Raw genomic sequence first — 18,744 nt, 5'->3', positions numbered from 1 at the left:
TATATAGATCCTCTCCAACGAGATCTACAAGGCCTAGACCACTCATTGCGAAGAGAGCGTCCTCTGTCTTCGAGTTAGTAGTGCGACCGCAAAAGAAAGAAACCCCCCTTTGGAAACTTACGAACTAGAACCACGGCTGCTCGGGTTCGTTCGCACACGGTCAGTGGTTTCAAGTCTCATCCCGACGGGTAGAGCATACCTTACAAGGAACCGGGTCTGTGGCATCTCCATTGCCAAGGGTGCTCTTGTACGCAGCCAGAACATCTTCGCCTGCGGCGGGTTTATTGATACTGGCCAGGATTTCGAATATATGAAACTGGGCAGCAACGGGGACAAATCCAAGGGCGGCGGGCTATAGGCACTTAGAGAGCATTCGCACCCAGCAGCAGTTGGACACACCGAAGTAAGAGTCTTGGCTAGAAGAGCCCCGGTAGCTGGCGTGACTGCGGACATAGTGAATAGAACCCCAATTCGGGCGAAATTCGAGCCGGTGCAGGGGGGAGATATTGAGTTTCCACACCGGAAAGCCTCGTTCAAATAAGTATTCCCTGCGAGTGCTCGGCCATCCCTTGATTTCCTGCTAGTCGAAAAAGTTAGTTCAGGTGCGTAAATTACGGGGCGCTTCATGCACTGGCTCATTACACTGGCTTATAACGAATAGTTTTAATCCCCTGTCGAAGCTGAACTCGCAAAATCATGCTGCGTGGGAGATCTGCAACCCGCCACGTTCTTCGCGTGGGATCAGGACTCAGTGCGAGACTCAGACTGAGTATGACAGCTGTGGCTTAAAAATAAACTTGAGCTTGTCCGTCATCCGCATTATGTGCGATATCTTTACTTTTTCCTTTTTGCAATACTTCCAGATTATTAGCCCCGACAGCATTTGAATATCTATAGTACGGGTGACACTCAATGGGTGGATCAATGTTGGAAAAGGGTCTCGAAATGCAAGGCACTTGCATGCTTCCTCCTAGTAGCAGGGGCGAGAATGAGGAACATAGAAGTCCTCGCAGCTGGAGCCCATGGAAAAAGCGACTGTTGTTCTTTGCGCTCATGTCCAGCTCTATTCTTGCTGATGGGTACACTATTTACTCTATCCCATACATTGGTTCTTTCGTTAACAAATACAGAGGAATGACCTGGGGATCGACCCTAATTGTCGATCAGGCGACGGAATGGGGCATCAGCGTCGACAAGTCGGCTACCAGCATGAACTATGGGATGCTGTTGCAAGGAATTGGTGGCTTGATAGCGATCCCTTTGATAGAGGCATTTGGACGGTGTGCATACTTGTTCTTGTCAATGTGCACTGCTAACCTTATGAAGCCTTCCAATTTGGCTGTGGCCGCAGTTTATCACCACATTCATGGTTTTGGGCGCCACTTTCTCCAACAGTTACGGTACATTCACCGTGTTTCGATCCCTTCAAGGGCTCTTCGGAACCGTTCCTCAAGTAGTTGGTCTTCCAATTATTCACGACATGTATCATCCTAAAGGTGAGCTTCGTGTTTCCCCAGGTATTGTAGACAACCACTGACGTCTCTAGATTGGCCGCAAATGATCAACATCTGGTAGGCATACGCTCTTCTAAGTATATAATAAACCCCCAGTCTAATAACACTATTAGGGGAACAACTTTCCTAATCGGCCCTTTCCTTGGACCCTGCATTGCTGGATACATTGGAGCTGGAAGCAACTGGTCAGTCTCATTCGGCATCCTAACCCTATTTTACGGACTGTCTACTGTCCTGATATTTGCATTCGGACGCGAAACATACTTCGTTAAGGGGCGAGACTGCCAGCGCAATAGCCGTTTGGCGGCCATCTTCGGCATCAAGTCGCATAACCTCCCAGTGCTGCCAACAATCGGCTATTCGATTAAAACACTGGTTATATACATCTTCAAGTTTCCCTTGTTGCTGACTGGTATCTCCACCATGGTCAACTTCTGCTGGCCCATCGGTACGAGTCTTTGACTTGACGCACCTTCAAAAACGCACCTTCCTCTCTAACAAGACCAGGGATCACCGTGACCGTCTCTACATTTGTCGCACAACCCCCTTACTTATTCGATACCTTCAATTCGGCCTCTTTGCGCTGGGCGCCCATAATTGGAGGTCTACTCGGTACGCATATGCAACCCCTCTCCTCACGCAACTATTAAACCTTACTCGTGAACAGGGTACGCCCTCGGCTACTGGTTCAACGATTGGATTTACCGCACGCGTCAGCACAAATGGCTTCCAGAGAACCGGCTACACGGCGTTTGGCCTGCAATCGGCACTATGGCCTGCGGCCTCTTAACATACGGTCTTACCCTAAACTACCAAAAAAAATGGATCGGGCTTGCGTTTGGCTGGTTGATGGTTGTAGCGGGAATGATTGCTAGTACTGTGTGCGTCCCCACCACTCCTCCAGTTTAGCTCTTGTTACTGAGCGAATCTGATTGAATCCATAGGTCAATAACCGCCTATGCACTAGAAAAATACCCGGAAAAATCGACCGTCGTGTCGGCGATTATCAACGGATGGCGCACAGCGAGTGGGTTCTCAGTTGGTTACTTCCAGCCCTCGTGGATTGCCAGGAACGGCGTTGCTGTTGTCTTTGGGACGCAGGCGGCTGTTGTTGTGGCCGTGTTGGTTTTGACCATTACGCCGGTCGTTTTGGTTGAGAGGAGGAAGAGTCGGAGAGCTGCTGCTGGTACTGGTGACTCTCCTGATGTAGACCCCAGCAAGTGAATAACTAAGTAACTATTGTATATGTTTGGTAGGTAGGTAGGGCTAGCACATTCCCTTTTAAAAAATTGTTTATATTTGCATGCGTCTGAGTTTACCGTGACATCAAACAATACAGCATACTAGAGACGAATAGAAGATACCCCACATAAATTTACCGATTTGACTCATGGACATACATCACCTCTCTGCGGATGGTGCCCTGTTATATTGTAAGATGAGGCTGATCTGTAATAAGAGCGAGCCGAGTGGGGAATGACGTGGTGACTGAATTCAGCTCCCGAGTCACCACCGCAACAAATCTCCCAGGAACAAAAACCTGACATAGAACCCCCCCACGCTTTGCTGGGTATTTGTTTACCTGGAATCTCATATTTTTCTTTGGCATTCTTTTCCTGCTTGTTTTCTTCCCCTCGAACGCCGCCGAGTGCCCAAGGCGACGAGAACCCCTCCCTCCTACCCCGCCGCTCCGTGAGACAAGCACCACCATGTCACGACACCGCGTCAAGGCCGTGGGCTACGACGACGACGACCTGGATTACGAAGATGAATACGACTCCGAGGACCCCGAAGAGCGCGAGTACCTCGAACAATGTACTCGCGAGGTACTGAGTCAGTTGGCTGGCGGCGACCCGTCTGTGACCGCAACCCGCGACGAGGTCCAGGAAGCGCTGTGGCATTATTACAACGATGTTGAGAAATCGGTGAATTATTTAAAGGGTAGGTTATCAGCTTCCAATACGAGGGATGAATCACGGCGGAGGTGGGTGCTAATGCCTTGCTTGTAGGCAAGAAGACGAAAGAGGCGGAGAAGAGTAAGGCTGCGCCGGCCAAGGCAAAAGGAGGCACAGGTAAGCGAAATACCTATATGTTCTGTCTTTTTGTATCCTTGTGTGGTTGGGCTCGGGTCACCAGACTTGCGTCGACTTTTGTTTCGGTAAAGGTACTGCGTGGGGTGTCAGATGAATGAAGGAAGTGCTAGGAGGTATGTAAGGCATCTTTCTGCGATTTCTCGAGCGCCTAAACTGACTTTGTTTGAAGCTTGAATATGTTCTAACAGGATGCTTTTAGTGCCAGTGTATCCTCTACCTCTTACTACTACGACCTCGTCGCATCGCGCTCATTTCTCAGCCGCGGAATTCTTTCGTGACTCTCCCTGGCTTAATGTACCTGCGCACCGGAAGGCCGATATCCTCGTTGAACCGCTTTACCCTCGACTTGGTCTCCTCGGTGGAGCGCCAGAGAACGGTGGAGGAAAGATGTCTAAACTAGCAGCTTTAGCTGCTGCACGAAAGAAGAAAGAGGGAGACAAGTCGCCGACACCTTCTTCTGGCGGAAGAAGTGACACTGCGCAGCCATCCGCTGGCGAAGGAGCTCCGTTATCGCTCCGAGAGAGACTCGCACGTAATGACAGAAAGACCAAATCCTCAGAGAGTTCCCCATCGCTGCAAAGCTTGAGCAAAGAATCTCGTTTCGGACAGTCTATATCTCCAAAGAAGTCGCCATCTGAGCCAAAGACACCAGATCTCCCAGCTAAAACTGAACTGGGGGGCTCTGTGGAGGACGTCCAGATTAAAGGGGAAAACAAGGAGCCACCTACTTCCAACGTTCGCGCGCCACCTTCAACATTTGCAGTCACTATTGTTGGGGATGACACACGTCCGATGATGACCGAGCCCAGCCACCTATACACGAATACTCTAGATTTGATCAAAATCTATGGACAAGACCTCGCTGAACCGTTTGACTTTGCAGGACCAAGCCCAGACGATGTAGTTTTGAACGCCCAGAGTTCAGCTAAAGGTTTGGCTATTCGGCGAAAGATATGAGATATCACCTAATCGTCATGCAGGCTTCAAGTCGAAACAACCTGCTGCAAAGCCACAAGGTGACAAGAAAGGCTCGGCAGGTCTGGCAGGTGACATGAGCAACCTCACCGTCACTGAAAAATTCAACGTGAAGAGCAAGAATCTGGATGTGCTCTCCGAGTACAGGAAGTCTAAACGGAAAAATGCCATGAATTTTGTGGTTATCGGTTAGTACTTTTCTACACGACTCGTTAAGCTTGACATTAACAAGCTCTAGGGCATGTGGATGCTGGGAAAAGTACGCTCATGGGGCGCCTACTTGCGGATTTGAAAGCTGTTGACCAGCGTACACTGGAAAAATATAGAAGAGAGGCTGAGAAGCTAGGCAAAGGGTCTTTTGCTCTTGCGTGGGTCTTAGACCAGGGTACTGAGGAGAGAGCGCGAGGTGTGACTATTGACATTGCGACAAGCAAGTTTGAAACAGATAAGACTATTTTCACGATTGTTGATTCGCCTGGCCATCGAGACTTTGTTCCCAACATGATCGCGGGTGCAAGTCAGGCCGATTTTGCTGTACTCGTTATCGACTCCAGTATCGGGAACTATGAGTCGGGATTGAAGGGCCAAACCAAGGAGCATGCTCTACTCGTGAGAAGTATGGGCGTGCAGAGGATCATTGTCGCTGTTAACAAAATGGATACTGTTCAATGGGATAAGGGTCGCTTTGAGGAGATTGAGCAGCAGGTTTCGGCTTTCTTGACCACCGCTGGGTTCCAAGCCAAGAATATTTCCTTTGTACCATGCTCTGGTGTCAGTGGGGATAACATTACTCGGCGAAGCGAGGATAAAAATGTGTCTTGGTACAGTGGTAATACACTGGTGGAAGAACTCGAGGCTACAGAGCCGTACTCCCACGCTCTCGACAAGCCACTACGAATGACGATTGGCGATGTGTTTCGTGGGAGCATACAGAACCCTCTATCAATATCCGGCCGAATCGATGCTGGGAGCCTACAAGGAGGTGACCAAATTGTCACCATGCCAAGTGGAGAGACAGCAGTGATTCGAAGTCTAGAAGTCGACGGAGAGCCTAGTGACTGGGCCGTCGCTGGTCAAAACGTTGTCTTGAACCTTGCGAATATCGACCCCGTTCATCTTCGCTCTGGCGACGTTGTCTGCCACGCCTCCGCCCCGATTCCTAACATTACTTCGTTTACCTGCAAGGTACTTGCTTTTGATCATTTACTGCCAAGCATGGTTGATATTCATCGTGGGCGCTTGCACGTTCCTGGGCGGATCAGCCGGCTAGTTGCAACATTGGACAAAGGCTCCGGAAATGTTCTCAAGAAAAAGCCAAAGATTGTCTCCCCTGGGTCTGTAGCTCGGGTTGTTGTAGAGCTGGACCAGGCGGTACCTTTGGAATCCCCGACTAGAGTGGTTCTGAGAGCTGGAGGTGACACCGTGGCCGCTGGATTGCTGGAGTGAATATCAAGTACATAGACACGCGACATAAAATTCTATATCTACACTTATGAATCATTCTTCAATGACTCAAACATCATAGACACGATTTGTATAATGCAATCTGGCCTTTCCATACTTCCTCTCGGTAGGCGGCTGTGAATTGTGAATTATAATAGGAAACAGAGCTGTCGTTGTGCAACATGTCCTGAATAAAGGCAAACAAAGCCGCAGCCACCACAAATTCAACAGCGCTAAACCGCATATAGACAACCCCTGCAGGAACTTATTCACGGCGCTAACCCCCATTGGGCGTTGATTTTCTGCGAACTTCGATCGACTTCTTGACCGCCCGGAGTGGATTCAGCAGAATGGGGGCGGTCGGGGGCGGGCTGAGTCATTCACGACCCTGGGTGGCGCTCCTAGCCAATCAGCGCGTGAGAAGTAAACTTGTATGCGAAAAGGCCAGATGGCCGCTGTCCTTTCCTCGCCGCTCGCTCTCCATACAAGAAGGTTGCCGGAGCTTCTTCCACCTCCTCTCTTCTTTCTTCCATCCACCTTTCCCCTTCTCTTTGTTCGACACTCGCCCCCCTCCCCGTGTCACTGTGGTTGGGTTTGCTTTTAACACCACTTCTTCCCCTCTCTGTGCTTCTCTTTTTCTTCCAGAGCTTGGGTCCCGATTTATCTTTTTCGCGCGACTTCTGTAGGAGTCTTGATCCCCCTACCCTACCCTAATTGAACAAACCTACATACACATTCGCCATGTCGCGTCACTCCGGTCGCGGCGCGGCCAAGCCATTCGCTGCTTGGACCACCATCTTCTACCTCCTTCTCGTCTTCATTGCACCTCTCGCGTTTTTCGGAACTGCCCACGCCCAGGAGGATGAAGTTCAGGAAAACTATGGAAAAGTCATTGGTATCGATTTGGGAACAACTTACTCGTATGTATACACCTGGATGGGTCGCATCATTGAAGGCGAGAAGCTAAACTGGTTATAGTTGCGTTGGTGTGATGAAAGGCGGAAAAGTCGAAATCATGGTCAACGACCAAGGAAACCGTATCACTCCCTCCTACGTCGCATTTACCGATGAGGAACGTCTTGTCGGTGACGGAGCAAAGAACCAATACGCCTCTAACCCTAAGCGGACTATCTTTGACATCAAGTGAGTTGCCCAGTCTTTTTCTTGACAAGACTTTGTTTCTAACAATCCATAGGCGATTGATTGGTCGCAAGTACGATGAGTCTGATGTCCAGCGTGATATCAAGAACTTCCCCTTCAAGGTTGTCAACAAGGATGGAAAGCCCAATGTCAGAGTGGACGTCAACCAGTCCCCCAAGACCCTGACCCCCGAGGAAGTGTCCGCAATGGTTCTCGGTAAGATGAAGGAGGTCGCCGAGAGCTACCTGGAAGAGAAGGTCACCCACGCCGTTGTTACTGTCCCCGCCTACTTCAACGACGCCCAGAGACAGGCTACTAAGGATGCCGGTACTATCGCTGGCCTCAACATTCTCCGTGTTGTCAACGAACCTACCGCCGCAGCTATCGCTTATGGACTAGACAAGGATGAGGGAGAGCGCCAGGTTATCGTTTACGATCTTGGTGGCGGTACCTTCGATGTTTCCCTCTTGTCGATTGATAACGGAGTCTTTGAAGTTTTGGCTACTGCTGGTGACACCCACCTTGGTGGTGAGGACTTTGACCACCGTGTCATGGACTACTTCGTCAAGCAATACAACAAGAAGAACAACGTCGATGTTAGCAAGGATCTGAAGGCCATGGGTAAGCTGAAGCGCGAGGTTGAGAAGGCCAAGCGCACTTTGTCTTCCCAGAAGTCGACTCGTATCGAAATTGAGGCGTTCCACAAGGGCGAAGATTTCTCCGAGACCCTTACCCGCGCCAAGTTCGAAGAGCTGAACATGGATCTGTTCAAGAAGACCATGAAGCCTGTCGAGCAGGTGCTCAAGGATGCCAAGGTGTCCAAGGCTGAAGTCGATGACATTGTTCTTGTTGGTGGTTCCACTCGTATCCCCAAGGTCCAGGCCATTCTGGAAGAATTCTTCGGCAAACAAGCCAGCAAGAACGTTAACCCTGATGAGGCTGTCGCTTACGGTGCTGCCGTTCAGGGTGGTGTCCTGAGCAACGAGGAGGGTACTCAGGGTGTCGTTCTTATGGACGTCAACCCTCTTACTTTGGGTATCGAGACCACCGGTGGTGTGATGACCAAGCTCATCCCCCGTAACACCGTCATCCCTACTCGCAAGTCGCAGATCTTCTCTACCGCGGCTGACAACCAGCCTACTGTCCTTATTCAAGTTTGTAAGTTTTTCAGTCACTCTTGTTTAAGTATTTAAACATACTAATATCCTTTACAGTCGAAGGAGAGCGTTCTCTCACCAAGCACAACAATGTTCTTGGCAAGTTTGAGCTTACTGATATCCCCCCCGCCCCACGTGGCGTCCCTCAGATTGAGGTCGCCTTTGACCTGGATGCCAACGGCATTCTGAAGGTCAGTGCCAGTGACAAGGGCACTGGAAAGGCGGAGAGTATCACAATCAAGAATGACAAGGGCCGTCTGACCCCAGAGGATATTGAGCGCATGGTCGCCGAAGCAGAGGAGTTTGCCGAGGAGGACCGTGCCATCAAGACTAAGATCGAGGCCCGGAATGGCCTTGAGAACTATGCCTTCAGCCTTAAGAACCAGGTCAGCAACGAAGAAGGCCTCGGTGGCCAGATCGATGAGGATGACAAGCAGACCATTTTGGACGCCGTCAAGGAAGTTCATGACTGGCTCGACGAGAACGGTGCCTCGGCCACCACTGAGGACTTCGAGGAGCAGAAGGAGCAGTTGTCCAACGTGGCCTACCCAATTACCAGCAAGCTGTATGGCTCCGCTCCTCCCACAGAGGAGGACGATGACGACTATGGCCATGATGAATTGTAAAATAACTTAGGGTTTTCTGGAGTTTGCATTTTCAACATTTTCAAATTTTTTCTCTTCAGTCAAGACCAAGAAAGCAGCCTATTCCCTTATTATAAGATAGGACTAGTAGCATGATACCTAAATACCTAAATACAATATGTATTAAATTCATTATATCCATTCCTGGCAGTGCAAGTTGTATACAATACTTTAGCTTCTAACCTAATTTCCCACGCCAATAAACCCCCTCACAACCTCAGCAATGACCTGATGATCATCCTCCTGCTTCAACCCACTTACAACGATAACACCCACAACACCATCCACACCCTTTACCCTAACGGGAAACGCGCCACCATGAATCGCATACTCATCCGCCGTCTGCCCACCACTCGAGCTCACAAGCGCATATTTCCCCACAAACGCCTCCTCAACGCCATCCACACTACCTCCCCGCCCAGCAATCATCTTCTGTCTCATCAGCCAGCTCGACACGCCCCAGCGCAGCACGGTGTTCCGCTTCCGCCGTACCCAGTTGTCATTGTCCGCCACGGTGCCTGGTTCTGTTGCGCACTGGAAGACGACGTGAGGCTCGAGCCCACCCGCCAGCGTTATGGAGATTAGGGCTGGTTTGCGCTGCGCGGAGGGGAGAGATAGGATGCGGTCGCGGAGCGCTAGTCCGAGTGTCCAGGCTGTTGTAGAGGTGAAGGAGGTGAAGAGCATAGAGGGGCTGGATTCGAGGCCGGCGAGTTCACTGGGCTATATTTGTACGTTATTTGTTAGTTAATTGACCGGTGCCGTAGCAGTAGGTTAGATGGGGGTCGGCTCACATCAGTGCTTGCCGGCTGGAGAGGGATGTCGTTCATTTTGGCGGTTATTTTGGTATGTTCTGGGATTCTGGACGTCCTGGGAGAGCTAGAGATGGATGTTATGAGACAAGAGGAGGATCTTTTAAGGAATTGAGAGGTTGTGTGGCCGTTGAACTAGAGTCTTGGTGCTGGAGAACTTGATTCGGGACTCGGTGGAGCAGATCCAGAGTGACGTCGTTCATTTGGCCTTGGGAAGGTCCAGCCGTTATACGTACTAGGTATATAGTATGCGCTCGGAACAATATTCCATGTTACTATGGCTACTCAGGAACTTCCAGTACAATCCTCCCCGCAACATCCCCCTTCTCCATCTCCTCATATACAGCCGGCAACTCTCTGAACGGCCGGATTTCGATCTCAGGCTTCACCAGCCCCCGCCGAGTCAAGTCCACCGCCTCCATACATTCCTTCATCGAGCCCACTGTGTTCCCACAGATCTTCAGGCCCTTGATGATTATGTTGCAGATCGGCGTCTCGAGCTTGGCTACTCCAGGCGGGACCCCCGCGCAACTCAGTGTACCCCCAACACGCAGCATGTCGGCTGCACGGGCAAAGGCGCTCGCACTCCCGGCTGTGACGACCACAGAATGTGCGCCTGAGCCAGTAATTTCGTGAACGCGCTGAACGGGGTCTGTATTGACGAAGTCGACGAACTCTGTGGCACCGACGTCGAGAACCAAGTCGCGTTTATTGGGTGCATCGACCCCAATTACTTGGGCCCCGAGGACTTTGGCGTATTGGACTGTTATTATCGTTCTTAATTAGGGTTATCATCTCTCATACTGTTGAAAGCTGGAAAAGGAAAGTATACCTGCTAAATGTCCCAGGCCTCCGCCTGCGCCAACGACGACAAGCCAGCTTCCGGCTCTAATGTTTGTTCCTAGTACAGCCTGTGAGGGTATCAGCATATATGCATACCATTGGCGGCATACCGTGCTTGGTTGGCTTCCCACCTTATATGCAGTGATCCCAGCACACAGTACGGGGCCTATAAGCTTAGGATCAACATCATCCGGAAGGATGGTCAAGTAATCTGCATCAAGAGCGATATACTGCTGGAAACTCCCATCCTCATGAAGAAGATGGGTCGTGCTTTTCACACAATATTGTTCAGTTCCAGCAAGGCAGAACTCGCATCGTCTGCATACTCGACTGTTGAAACGGATCCCGACAAGGCTTCCGAGTTTCAAGTCTGATCCACAACCTGGTCCTAGAGCCACAATACGCCCTACGCCTTCATGGCCGCCAATGTGTGGAAATCTCAACTTGGTAATAGGGACTCCATCGAGCCCGGAAGCTGTGCCTTCCTTCACAAAGAGGTCTATATCATCGATTAGACTTCTACCCATTCTAGAGGGGTCTGCAGAGGACCCTACCACTATGGCATACCCCAGTGTAGAGGACTTTAGCCAACACCTCGTTATTTCCGGGAGTAGGAACAGGATAGTCCTCGGGGAACTCGACAGGGCCGCCGATTTCACGAACTAGAGCAACGGTTTGGACTTTGGGAATTTCGGCCATGATGGGTCAGGATTGTTCTGGACAATGTTCTAACATTCCGGGAGAAAGCAATAGAAGGCAGAGCGTATTATTAGGTAGAAACAGAGCTATCCATGATGCTTGCTCTGTCCGCCCCCACCTCTCTCAGCCCATGTGATCTTGTACCTCTTGGAGAGGAACGCGTCGGGTATCCGATATTCTTTCTGCTGCTCTCCGCCCCATCGTCGCCTCTCGTTTTCCCTTCGTCCAGCCTCAGCGCAATCGCCGGAGAAGCTTATCCGGAAGCCTGGGATTTATGTTAAACGTGAGCCATGCATTACTAGCCACTTTGCAACAGCAGTTGCGAGGCAAAGACATGACCCCCCTCACTTGGGCGACCGGGGTTTAATTCCGACCTTCACCCATGCTGTCCAGCTTGCCCCAGAACACTGTTGTGTTTCAGAAAACCCATCTTGAATCATCTTGCGAGGTTCGATTCAACAAGTCACGATGATCTCAAGCTAATTCTCGGTGGGTTGACTGGCAGTCCGATCATCCCAGTAATTTGGACTCTATGTCCTCGCTTCGCCAGTTACAAGCATCGTTTCACGGGTAGCAGGAGAGAGTTATACGAAAGAGCTGCGAACCCTGCGATTGAATCTGCCCAGCTCCGTCAGCTGAGAAACGCCTGTGATTGATGGAAATGCCACCGGGACAAGACTAAGTCCGGACTCGGGTCCTCCGCACTTCCACAGACTAACTGGTGGTCTCGCCGATCTCCCCAGTCTCCGATGAAATTATGGAGTCTTGGGAGAACATTGAGAGCTTCCAAATTGAGTAAAATAGCGGCACCTCCGTGTTTCCCTGAGCCTCCACAGGGGGTTTCGACTATGAGGACCCAGACAAGAACGCCATGGAGCTCGTACGATGCCGAAAGCCTCACGTCTGCTTTCGTCATCCAATGCCCGGTTGCTAAAATCGACTTTGACTTAACTCCGGTGGGATGAAGCTGTTCATTTGAGCTCATGGGAGATTTGCGGGCTGGCTATATAAAGGGAAGACCAATCGTCAAATACCTAGGGGTTGGCTAGGCCGGAGCCTTCAATTAGGTCGTTATCTGGAGAGAATTACACTCTTGTGTAACAATGCAGCTCCGACGTTTCCTTCCATTCGTCGCTGCGATAACGGCAGTTGCTGCACATCGAGGACCAAACCGACCAGAACCCTTCTCCGAAGTCGTCATCTTCGACCCCCCACGCAACTACACCATCCCACGCACTCTCTATGCACGAAACGAGCAATTGCCTAATGGGGATATTCTAGCAACGTGGGAGAACTACTCACCGGAACCTCCTGCGGTATACTTCCCAATCTACCGTTCCTCCGACCACGGCAAGACCTGGAAAGAGATCTCCCGAGTCCACGACACAGCCAATGGGCTGGGTCTTCGCTATCAGCCATTCCTGTACTCTCTGCCAGAGCGCGTGGGCCGCTTCCGTCCCGGAACCCTGCTGTTGGCTGGGAGTAGTATCCCAACTGATCTGAGCTCAACACAGATCGACCTCTATGCATCGCAAGACGAGGGTCACACATGGAAATTCTTAAGCCACATCGCTGCAGGTGGGAAAGCTGTCCCGGACAATGGATTGACACCTGTTTGGGAGCCCTTTTTGCTTGCCCAGTAAGTATATCCCTCCTTTACTCCCGCTTGACGTTCAACTCTAATCGTTACGTTACGTCCGTGTTTGTAGCGAAGGCAAATTAATTGCTTATTATGCCGACCAGAGAGATAATGCAACCCATGGTCAGAAATTGTCTCATCAGGTTACTCGTGATCTTTTACACTGGGGCCCCGCCGTGAACGATGTGTAGGGCTCTCTCCGGTCCTCTCCTACCCACCTCCCCACTAACCAGTGATGTTGTTAGTGCCTACCCAACATATACAGACAGGCCTGGAATGCCCGTTGTCACAAAGGTATGATCTATTCTATTCGTCTGTCTGCATTCGCTGACTTAAAGCAAAGCTTCCCAACGGCAAATATTTCTATATTTACGAATACGGCTCCTTCTTCAATACTTCCGACTATTCGTTCCCCTTATACTACCGCATCAGTGCCGATCCAGAGGGCTTCATTAACGCAAAGCATCACGAACTCGTCGTGTCAAGCGGCACAGTCCCGACATCTTCTCCGTACGTTACTTGGACACCGTGGGGAGGAAGGAATGGAACTATTGTGGTCAGCTCGGGTACACAAGACACTATATTCGTGAACCAGGCTCTTGGTGAGGGCGAGTGGACTGAGGTGCCAACCCCTGAACCACACAGTTACACTAGGAACTTGCGTATCCTTAAGGAAGATCCTCGATTCGTGTTGTTGCATGGCGCAGGTGTACTTCTTGGGGAAGAGAACAAGGTCACTGTGAGCTTGTTGAATTTGGAGGAGGCGCTAGGCGCTCTGTAAGAGACGGCAGATTTGAGATGTAGGTAGCTGATAGAAACTCATTGTTGCGTCTGAGGAAAGCTGGGCCCGGGGCCTTGGGATTGGATTCAACACCGTAGTGGTATTTGTAAGTTCTACAGTCCGGTAGTTATGGCCCCGTGCGTGCAGATGAACAGCGATGGTTGCATCGAGGGAGCATTTGGAAGGTCACTTGACCGGGCACACACCAGCTTCCTCTTTCAAAGTTAGTCATTTGTCAACTCTTGACGACGCAAACACCGAAACGCAAAGTCCACTGTCCATCCCAATTATTCTCCTCGGATCCTCATAACGAGTCGTCGCAGGCTTCACGGAATCACAGCAGATCCAAAGGGATCAGCACTTTGCCTTTCTCCACAGGACTAGAAAGTTAGTTCGTCTCACATTGCTGCTTCGTCTCCGTCGTAATCCACGCTGACAGGTGCCAACTCGCCAAGCACGAGCGAATTCCAAATGCCCTTTGATGAATGATTCGCTCAGATTACAAGTTCTGGGGCTCAATTCCGGGGTTGGAGAATTTACCCAAACCATATTTTGAAGCAACTAGAGTTCCTCGACGCGATAATTGCCGGGTTTCTCTCCGAAAGCCTGCCAGAAGCTAAAATATGATTGGCTATAGGAGCTGACAACAGAAGAAGTTTCAGCCCAAGCCCAAAGGGCTTGACGGCAGCCAGTCGGCGGGTGGAAAAAACATTGTCACATTGTGGCCCATGCGTAGGGTCCACACGCAGATTCCAGGAATACGACTTGAACTCTCCCCCCCAGTGAACCCGGAATTAACCCGAGGACCCCGTCCCGAGCATATGGTGGACGCAATGTTCCGAAGGGTGTTTTTTGCGATTATGGTTATGACAGCTTTTCTCTTTCGGGATGTGGTATGCATGCGCCACTTAACTCCTCTATGAGACCAAGCTACAGGGAATACTTCGGTAGCTCTTGATGCCTGAGGTGATACATCAACCCTCGTTTTTCAACAAGGCAAACCCACATGCAGTAGCCTCTCGCTTAACGAATCTGAGCAAAGTTCTCCGTTGGTGCTAATGCATGTCTGGGCCTTTGACCGTCTTCGCAAGAGCATAATGCCACACATTCCATCACTTACGGGGAAGCTCTGATAGGTGTTCCTTTTCGGCTCTCATGTGGCGGTATCTGTAATAATCTCATCTGCCACCAACACCGAAAGATCAATAATACACACACATAAGCGTCCTCAAGCATCCCAGTAATGTTGGCCTAAACCAGGTGCAAGATGAGCCCCTCGCGGGTATCAGCTCCTGTGGTGGCAACGGACCATCATCAAACCTGGCAATTGGCAATAATAAGTTTTATACTCCAAGCATCCTTGCTCGGAATCAGGTCGATATGATATAGTCCGTGGTTTTGTGCACCATCAGTCACATCGAGAACTGTACTGATTTCATTAGCCGCCCGGCTTCCCTTGCATGATATCTACTGCTTCTAACATTCTGAAATCGTACTTTAGCATTATTATGTCTCGAAGAAGCTGATTTAAGACATCAAGATGGCGCAGGGATATCGAAATAGCCAGTTCCTGGTGCGTAACAGCTTCGAAGCGCCTCTCCTGGGAAACCACGGACATATCAATCTTGCGGTCAGAGAAAAACTCCTGGTCAAACAAAAGTTTCAAGTTTTTAGCGGTATGACTTGTCCAAGTCTGGCGCCGCGCAGCTCCCGACTTTCCCATACTCATCATAGTAACCCTCGATTGTCGAGGCATCTGCATGATGCGAACCAGAGTATGAGAGCTGGCTGCTCCAGGGTCGGAACTCATGAGACGTGCCCACAACTTTTCTTTCGCCACCCTTTTGTTTATGACAATCGATAGGAAAATTCATCCGGATATACTCGGTAGATCGTGATGCGACAATTTTCGAAGTGCTCCGTGCACGACACTGGATCTCCGCCTGACGGTTTACCGAATCCTCAATGCTGTTATGGTCTGCACAGTGCACGCTGCACACTGCCACACGCCCATCCACTTTCTTCATTGCTTTTTCCCAAGTAGGCTAGGATTATAATCCCTGCTTCTGACCCCTCCCTGCGTTGGATCAGCCGCTCAATTTTTTTGAACGCCTGCATCTGGCAGAAACAAAAAGTAGCAACGAATCAATGCACTGGGCTCGACCTACGCAAAGGGCGTCACAAGCCTGCATTTGCGGTGCAGGCTTGTGAGTTGTGTCCCTTAGAAGGGGCAAATATCTGCACCCATCATTCATGACGACCGATTGGACCTGACAATGTCCGGCCTGAACCTATCATTTGCTCGATAAATGAACGCGAGGTTGGCCACTCCTGCCGCAGGAAACCCACATGTCTGTTTTGCCACTGCAACATCCCTGAAGATGTTCTGTGAAAACGTAAGTAGATGCCTGGACTGTCGAAAGCGCCAGTTACATCATGGGTTGTTGCTCTTGTCGGTCGCCTTCAAAGGGAATTTCGAGCCCTAATCTTAGTGACTAACGACATAAGCTCAGCCGAGTCTTTGTATCCTCCCGTGCGTGGCGATTCAAGCCCCTCTTAGCTTTCTGGGCAAGTTTGAGTAAGAGGAGCTCTTTATGGGTTGGAAATATAGTTACAACTGGAGTTGTTTCCTTACAGGGCATTCTTTCTGTTGCTGTTTGTCCCGGTTCGTGGCTAATGCTACACACATATGCAGCGGACACGCACGCCTCGCTAATACTTTCATTCCGTTTCCCCAGATCTGCCTCTTTTACCTCCATCCCCTTTCCTCCGCACGGCCACAGGCTGAACGCTAGCTGAGGTAGGACACAAGAGTCCGTTACTGTATGCTGTTCGATTTCAATAGCAAACAGTCAACTGCCAACCGCTGCCCTCGAATTTCTGTCCCTGTGCCGTTTTATAATAACTGTTACTTCTATTGTGTCGCTGTTGTTATCTGTGTTTTTTTTGTCATGGCGGTCTCGCTTTTGCCTTGAATAGCTTGTACGCGACAATTTCTTGGTGGTCGAGGCACCATTCAGATCAACCAACATATGCATGCCTCTTGTCGATACCCCCTGGTTGGAAATATCACCCTAAGAAGAGAATGCTCTCTCGCGTTGCTGGACTATCAAGATAGGGTGTAACTCCTTAATCACTATTTATTCTGCGCAGGCAGGTCATTTTGTTGAGCTTTCATCAATTGCATACCACACACTCTCATGTTTGCCTGAGCCTTTGGCATTGCTTTTGTGCGCCGATTTTTGAAGACGATCTATTCCCCGCCGGTGCCCTGTCTCAGGTATCCATTGACCGCTCCTTGACTTCTTGATGACTACCTACGTGGGCCGCCAAAACGCCGACATACATCGATTCGGGCAGAAACCTGCGCAGATCGCAGAAAGTTCCATCCAGGCTTGTGAACTTAGTCCTCTCCAGATGTCCGGGGCGCCATTCCAACCATGGACATATATCCCCGATGGCAGATATACGAACGCTAGGACATATGAAACCGAAGCAGACCATCAGAAGCACACAACAGCTTCAAACCCTCCTTATCTGGCGCAGGAACCCCCGCGATTCCATCTTCCTGTCATTCAAAGTCAGGAGCCGACAATTATGCAAACTGCAAGCCATCCCAGACTTCCGGTACAGTCCCAGACTTGGGATGGCGGAGCCGATTCGAAGTATAACTTCGCGCCAAACACAACCGGTTCCCTGGCACAGTATAGCATACAGCGGCCAAGCATGTCAAAACCCATGATGGAACATGCGGGGCCTTCAAGTTCATACTATGACCCTTCAAGCCGTAGCCGTGGTTCTGTCGGCTCCTCTGGTCGAATCAACGACGTGGATTCGCAGTAATTACCCCCTCTCATACTTTGTGTATTCGCCCGATCAGGATACCTGAAGGGGAGTATCCAGACCTTGTCACCCTTTTTCATGCTTTTATTTCCCTTCCATTTGTCAGATTGCTTCGATTGTCCATGACAATGTTCACATTCCAGTTTCGATGAACTTTGAATCTAATACGTGGCGTTCAGATATAGTAGTAGTTCTGCAACTTTCCCGAGTCCCGTTCACTCCGATAAGAGCCCTGTGACCTTTCCAACGATAGCACCTCTGCCAGGCTACCAGCAGCTTCCGATACACCAACGAAATGCCACAGCCGGCATGCCATCCGATTTCAAGATCTTGCTTCACCACCCACCAACGCCGTCCCCGCCACCACGACGTACATCAACTTCTTCTCGCTACCACCTCTCCATCAGACAACAACCGATAGCTGCACGCGCCTGTGGTGCTGGTGATAGAGATAGACGGCCCGTGGACCCCCCACCAATACTGCAAATGCTTATCACAGATTTCAACCCGGACTCCGAAGAAGACAAAACTATCCTCCAAGACCCCCGATTCACAGTTGGGTGCCTTTTGTACCCAGTCCATGATCCATCCTGGTCAAATAAATCATCAAACTGTAAAGGCCGTCGGGATGGCAGGGATTTAGGCATAAATATCGAAGATAGCAATGCCCCTGGTCAGTCCACGCCATTACTCTCCGGGAAATCCTTCGTTTCGCCCTTCTACGTGGACGAAGAACCAGACCCTGACACTGCGCCCTCACACCCCTCCGCCGACAATGGCACTTCAAAGGCACCCGCAAGAAGGTCCAGTGGTGACACTGGCCACAATTCGTCGAGACCACCAGCCTCGTTCTTCATATTCTCCGACCTCTCCGTCCGCACGGCTGGACTGTACCGCTTACAATTCCGGCTCATGAACTGGGGCACTGTAGAAGATACTGACCAATCCATGCCTATCCTCGCCGAAGCATGGTCTGAGCCATTCCAAGTTTACCCCGCCAAAAACTTCCCCGGAATGCGCGACTCGTCATTTCTCACTGTGAGGTTGAAGGAACTAGGGTTTGTGGAGCTGAAGACGAGAGGGAAGGGAATGGGGAAAGGAAGAAGGGTTGTGAAGGCTGATTCTAAGACCAATAGAAGTGATTAGGTGCATTCTGGGCATGTA

General features: G+C 50.4%; 7 protein-coding genes across 7 annotated transcripts; 5 read left to right on the top strand and 2 right to left on the bottom strand.

The window, feature by feature from the left end:
* Positions 1–8: 8 nt before the first annotated feature.
* Positions 9–805, bottom strand: ASPVEDRAFT_473898 (uncharacterized protein). Its single transcript, XM_040813770.1, has 3 exons — positions 643–805; positions 400–580; positions 9–352 (listed from the first exon to the last, which is right to left on the bottom strand). The coding sequence occupies exons 1-3, from the start codon at positions 696–698 to the stop codon at positions 170–172; spliced, it is 420 nt and encodes a 139-aa protein (XP_040664348.1). The 5' UTR covers positions 699–805; the 3' UTR covers positions 9–169.
* A 107-nt stretch (positions 806–912) lies between these two features.
* Positions 913–2,738, top strand: ASPVEDRAFT_80226 (putative MFS transporter; the record flags this gene model as incomplete). The annotated part of the gene is made up of 8 exons (XM_040816829.1): positions 913–1,079; positions 1,131–1,280; positions 1,327–1,496; positions 1,547–1,571; positions 1,628–1,962; positions 2,022–2,126; positions 2,182–2,395; positions 2,459–2,738. 8 exons carry the CDS (start codon positions 913–915, stop codon positions 2,736–2,738), a joined length of 1,446 nt encoding a protein of 481 aa, XP_040664347.1.
* A 485-nt stretch (positions 2,739–3,223) lies between these two features.
* On the top strand, positions 3,224–6,028 carry ASPVEDRAFT_124921 (putative translation elongation factor EF-1 subunit; the record flags this gene model as incomplete). Its single annotated transcript, XM_040806229.1, has 5 exons — positions 3,224–3,455; positions 3,524–3,626; positions 3,796–4,538; positions 4,588–4,770; positions 4,821–6,028. 5 exons carry the CDS (start codon positions 3,224–3,226, stop codon positions 6,026–6,028), a joined length of 2,469 nt encoding a protein of 822 aa, XP_040664346.1.
* A 498-nt stretch (positions 6,029–6,526) lies between these two features.
* bipA (Hsp70 family ATPase KAR2) lies at positions 6,527–9,116 on the top strand. Its single transcript, XM_040811620.1, has 4 exons — positions 6,527–6,945; positions 7,004–7,168; positions 7,221–8,323; positions 8,380–9,116. Exons 1-4 carry the CDS (start codon positions 6,767–6,769, stop codon positions 8,946–8,948), a joined length of 2,016 nt encoding a protein of 671 aa, XP_040664345.1. The 5' UTR covers positions 6,527–6,766; the 3' UTR covers positions 8,949–9,116.
* ASPVEDRAFT_59904 (uncharacterized protein) lies at positions 9,024–11,317 on the bottom strand (the record flags this gene model as incomplete). Its single annotated transcript, XM_040815504.1, has 5 exons — positions 9,024–9,686; positions 10,342–10,538; positions 10,608–10,686; positions 10,750–11,103; positions 11,186–11,317. 5 exons carry the CDS (start codon positions 11,315–11,317, stop codon positions 9,150–9,152), a joined length of 1,299 nt encoding a protein of 432 aa, XP_040664344.1. The 3' UTR covers positions 9,024–9,149.
* Positions 11,318–12,420: 1,103 nt separating this feature from the next.
* On the top strand, positions 12,421–13,737 carry ASPVEDRAFT_50256 (sialidase family protein; the record flags this gene model as incomplete). The annotated part of the gene is made up of 3 exons (XM_040814283.1): positions 12,421–12,956; positions 13,063–13,141; positions 13,300–13,737. The coding sequence occupies 3 exons, from the start codon at positions 12,421–12,423 to the stop codon at positions 13,735–13,737; spliced, it is 1,053 nt and encodes a 350-aa protein (XP_040664343.1).
* A 3,034-nt stretch (positions 13,738–16,771) lies between these two features.
* ASPVEDRAFT_474724 (velvet factor family protein) lies at positions 16,772–18,736 on the top strand. The gene is made up of 2 exons (XM_040813789.1): positions 16,772–17,573; positions 17,760–18,736. The coding sequence occupies exons 1-2, from the start codon at positions 17,047–17,049 to the stop codon at positions 18,724–18,726; spliced, it is 1,494 nt and encodes a 497-aa protein (XP_040664342.1). The 5' UTR covers positions 16,772–17,046; the 3' UTR covers positions 18,727–18,736.
* The last annotated feature ends 8 nt before the right edge of the window (positions 18,737–18,744 follow it).

This window comes from Aspergillus versicolor, assembly GCF_001890125.1.
Source record: "Aspergillus versicolor CBS 583.65 unplaced genomic scaffold ASPVEscaffold_2, whole genome shotgun sequence".
In the NCBI taxonomy this organism is placed as follows: domain Eukaryota; kingdom Fungi; phylum Ascomycota; class Eurotiomycetes; order Eurotiales; family Aspergillaceae; genus Aspergillus; species Aspergillus versicolor.
Note: the sequence above shows the minus strand (reverse complement) of the source record. Positions and strands in the feature narration are given on the sequence as shown.